At 42.5% G+C, this 3,115-nt stretch overlaps 1 gene segment (V, D, J or C); it reads right to left on the bottom strand.

The window, feature by feature from the left end:
- Positions 1–1,398: 1,398 nt before the first annotated feature.
- LOC136573490 (immunoglobulin kappa variable 3-11-like) lies at positions 1,399–1,884 on the bottom strand. The segment is given in 2 exon segments: positions 1,399–1,706; positions 1,836–1,884. Coding segments are annotated over 2 exon segments (357 nt in total).
- Positions 1,885–3,115: the final 1,231 nt, after the last annotated feature.

Raw genomic sequence — 3,115 nt, 5'->3', positions numbered from 1 at the left:
CAGTTTATGTAGTTGGAGGAATCAAAGTAATCAATATAAAAAAAAAGTGAAAGCCCTCACTGACTGACTGACTTGCCCCTAATTGTCTAACTTCTTGATGTCATACAAACTTGAAATTTGGCAGGAGCATTCTTTAGGTTCTAAAAAGGAAAAAAAAGGAGTTACAACTTCAAAACTGTGCAAAAATCCATGATGCATGAGATAGTTGTTTTCTCATAAACCAAAATTTTTCATTAATGATAAAATTCCATAATACACCTCAACCATAGAACAGGTAATCACTATGTGTATTAACACAGTAATAAATGGTGGTTTACTGCAGATAGCTCAAAAATCACTCAATACTATTCATTAACTTGCCAGCAACTGGAAGATGTGTATTCCTATGACTACAGTTTAATAGGTTCCAGACTCATTCTCAGTCATGTTTCTGTATTCTGTAGTCACTTAAGCATGTATTTTGTGATTGGTAGGTCTACCTAGCCCCTGAATTCTCTCTGGAAGTGTGCTCACTGTCAGATTTTTCTGAGGCCCATCTTCACTTACAGTTCTCTAGTTGTACTTAGTACTGCGATGTGGAAGTGTAGCCTCTCTGAAACCAAAGACAATATTTGCTCCAAAGAACTGTTGGGCTGAACTTCTTTCTATGACAATCTCAGACACAATCCCTCTGGCTGCAGCCCTTATAGATCAGTAATATGTCTTCTGAAACAGCAATGGTTCAGGCTGTTATGTTCAAAACTCTCAGTCCACAGAGTGCACTTTTATTCTCAGGTGAATTTCCTCCTACGGTGGGAACACAACCCCTCAGACCTGTCCTCTGCAACACTCTCTCCCTCGGAAATGCAGTCTCTCAAATCTGAGGGCCACTGGAATTGCTCTTCAACATGCAGCTCTCTCACTCACTTGATACCAGGCTATTCTATACTCCTGAGCCACAGTTCCTACTTTTCATGCTAGACCACACATATTCCCTCCAAATCTGTGGGTGGAGCTTCATATTGGTGCCCAAATCATTTGTTGATGTGAATAAACATTCTCACGGATGCATAAATGTCCACGTATGCACTCACATCTGCACAGCTACCCTTTACATTTTGTATGCAATGTCTGACTTTGTACGTACCCTAAGATTTGTAAAGTGTTGTGAAATATGATGGTGCTATATAGATAAAGACGATTATTATTCCTGTATGCTATTTTTGTGTCAAAACGACAAACCCCTTAACAAATCCTGCAAATTGTTGTAGCTTCTGCTACCAATGGATCTCACAATGCAGAAGTGAAGAGAAGCTAAACAACCGAACGCTCCATCCGTTTTCTTCTTTAACTGTATATGAAACTTTATTATAGAGACATAATGGTAAATGAGGAAGAAAGTTTTTGTATGGCTCTGTATCACTGTGGGAGAGGAACTTTCCAGCCCTGCTGACAGTAATAATCGGCTTCATCGTCTTTTGTCACTCCTGTGATAGTTAGATCGAAATGATTCCCAGATCTAGATCCAGAGAACCGATCTGGGACTCCTGGATACTGGTGGCCTGCATCATAGATTAGAGGTTTTGGTGGTTGTCCTGGTTTCTGTTGGTACCATGCTAACCAGTTGTATATAATAGCATCAGATGTACATGAGACCACAGCTGTATCTCCGGGGGACACAGACATATAATCTGGAGATACAGTCAGTGTAATCTCTCCACAGGATCCTGAGGATTAGAAGAAACATAGTCATTATTGATAAATGGTGGATCTATTCCTACAAATCCGGATCTGATGATTGATCCCGCCGTATAGATTTCTCTACACACAATCATGGAATGATCCTAATCTCTCACCCGGAATAGAAATGAAGATCACAGCCAGCAGATAACTGTGAGAAACCATCTTGGTGTTTCTGGACTGTCAGATACAAACTATAAGATGAGACTGTACAATGAGATCCATATAGAGAGTGACGGGGGAGGTTCCAGGAGACCCCAGAGACTGTATGGAAATACTGGGGACATGGAAATTCTGTGGTTACGATGTGTGATGTGACTTCTAGAATGCAGAAATGAAGATTATTTGGCAGTAAACAGTTGAGACTTATGTTACATAGATGTAGTAACCAGTTTATGTTCCAGGAGGAAGCTGCTGTTGTTGCTGCTGTTGATCATTTAGTCATTTGCAACCCTAAGCCGAGCTCCCTCCATGTTTTTCAGTTTTGCACTCTTTCAGTTGGTTGATAGCCATGCCAGTATCAGCTTTGACAGTATCAACCCATTGTGTCCTTTGGTGGCCGGAAAACCAATAGCGTCCTTTTTTCTGCTTCTTACAGATGAAATGCTTACTGGTTGTTTCCATAACTGTGGACTTTATATTGTGCCATAGTTCCAATGTATGCATTTATGATGTGTCAAGCAGTTCAAATTGGTTTGCTACTAGAGATGAGCGAACGTACTCGTCCGAGCTTGATACTCGCTCGAGTATTAGCGTGTTCGGGATGCTCGTTACTGGTAACGAGCACCACGCGATGTTCGGGTTACTTTCACTTTCATCTCTGAGACGTTAGCGCGCTTTTCTGGCCAATTGAAAGACAGGGAAGGCATTACAACTTCCCCCTGCGACGTTCAAGCCCTATACCACCCACCTGCAGTGAGTGGCTGGGGAGATCAGGTGTCACCCGAGTATAAAAATCGGCCCCTCCCGCGGCTCGCCTCAGATGCGTTGTGAGATAGCTGAGGGACAGTGGTATCGTGTTGGAGCTGCTGTAGGGAGAGTGTTAGGAGTTGGTGTAGGCTTCAAGAACCCCAACGGTCCTTCTTAGGGCCACATCTAACCGTGTGCAGTAGTGTGGAGGCTGCTTTTAGCAGTGTTGCACTTTTTTTTTTTTTGGTATATCGGCCGTGCAGAGCATTGCGCCCTGCAGTAATACTCCAGGGACAGAATTGTGTAGGCAGGGTCAGAAGACATATATTATAGATTGAATATACGCAGTGGTCCTTTTCAAAAAAATATTGGAAAAAAATCTATTGGGCCTGCCTTTCACTGTGCTCAGTGTTCTGGGTCCGTGTCTGCTGGGGGTAGTAGTTCTCCAAATAAATACGCAGCCAGCTAAGTGTTACAGCAGGCTTGC

Source organism: Eleutherodactylus coqui, chromosome 7, assembly GCF_035609145.1.
Source record: "Eleutherodactylus coqui strain aEleCoq1 chromosome 7, aEleCoq1.hap1, whole genome shotgun sequence".
NCBI classification, from domain to species: domain Eukaryota; kingdom Metazoa; phylum Chordata; class Amphibia; order Anura; family Eleutherodactylidae; genus Eleutherodactylus; species Eleutherodactylus coqui.
Note: the sequence above shows the minus strand (reverse complement) of the source record. Positions and strands in the feature narration are given on the sequence as shown.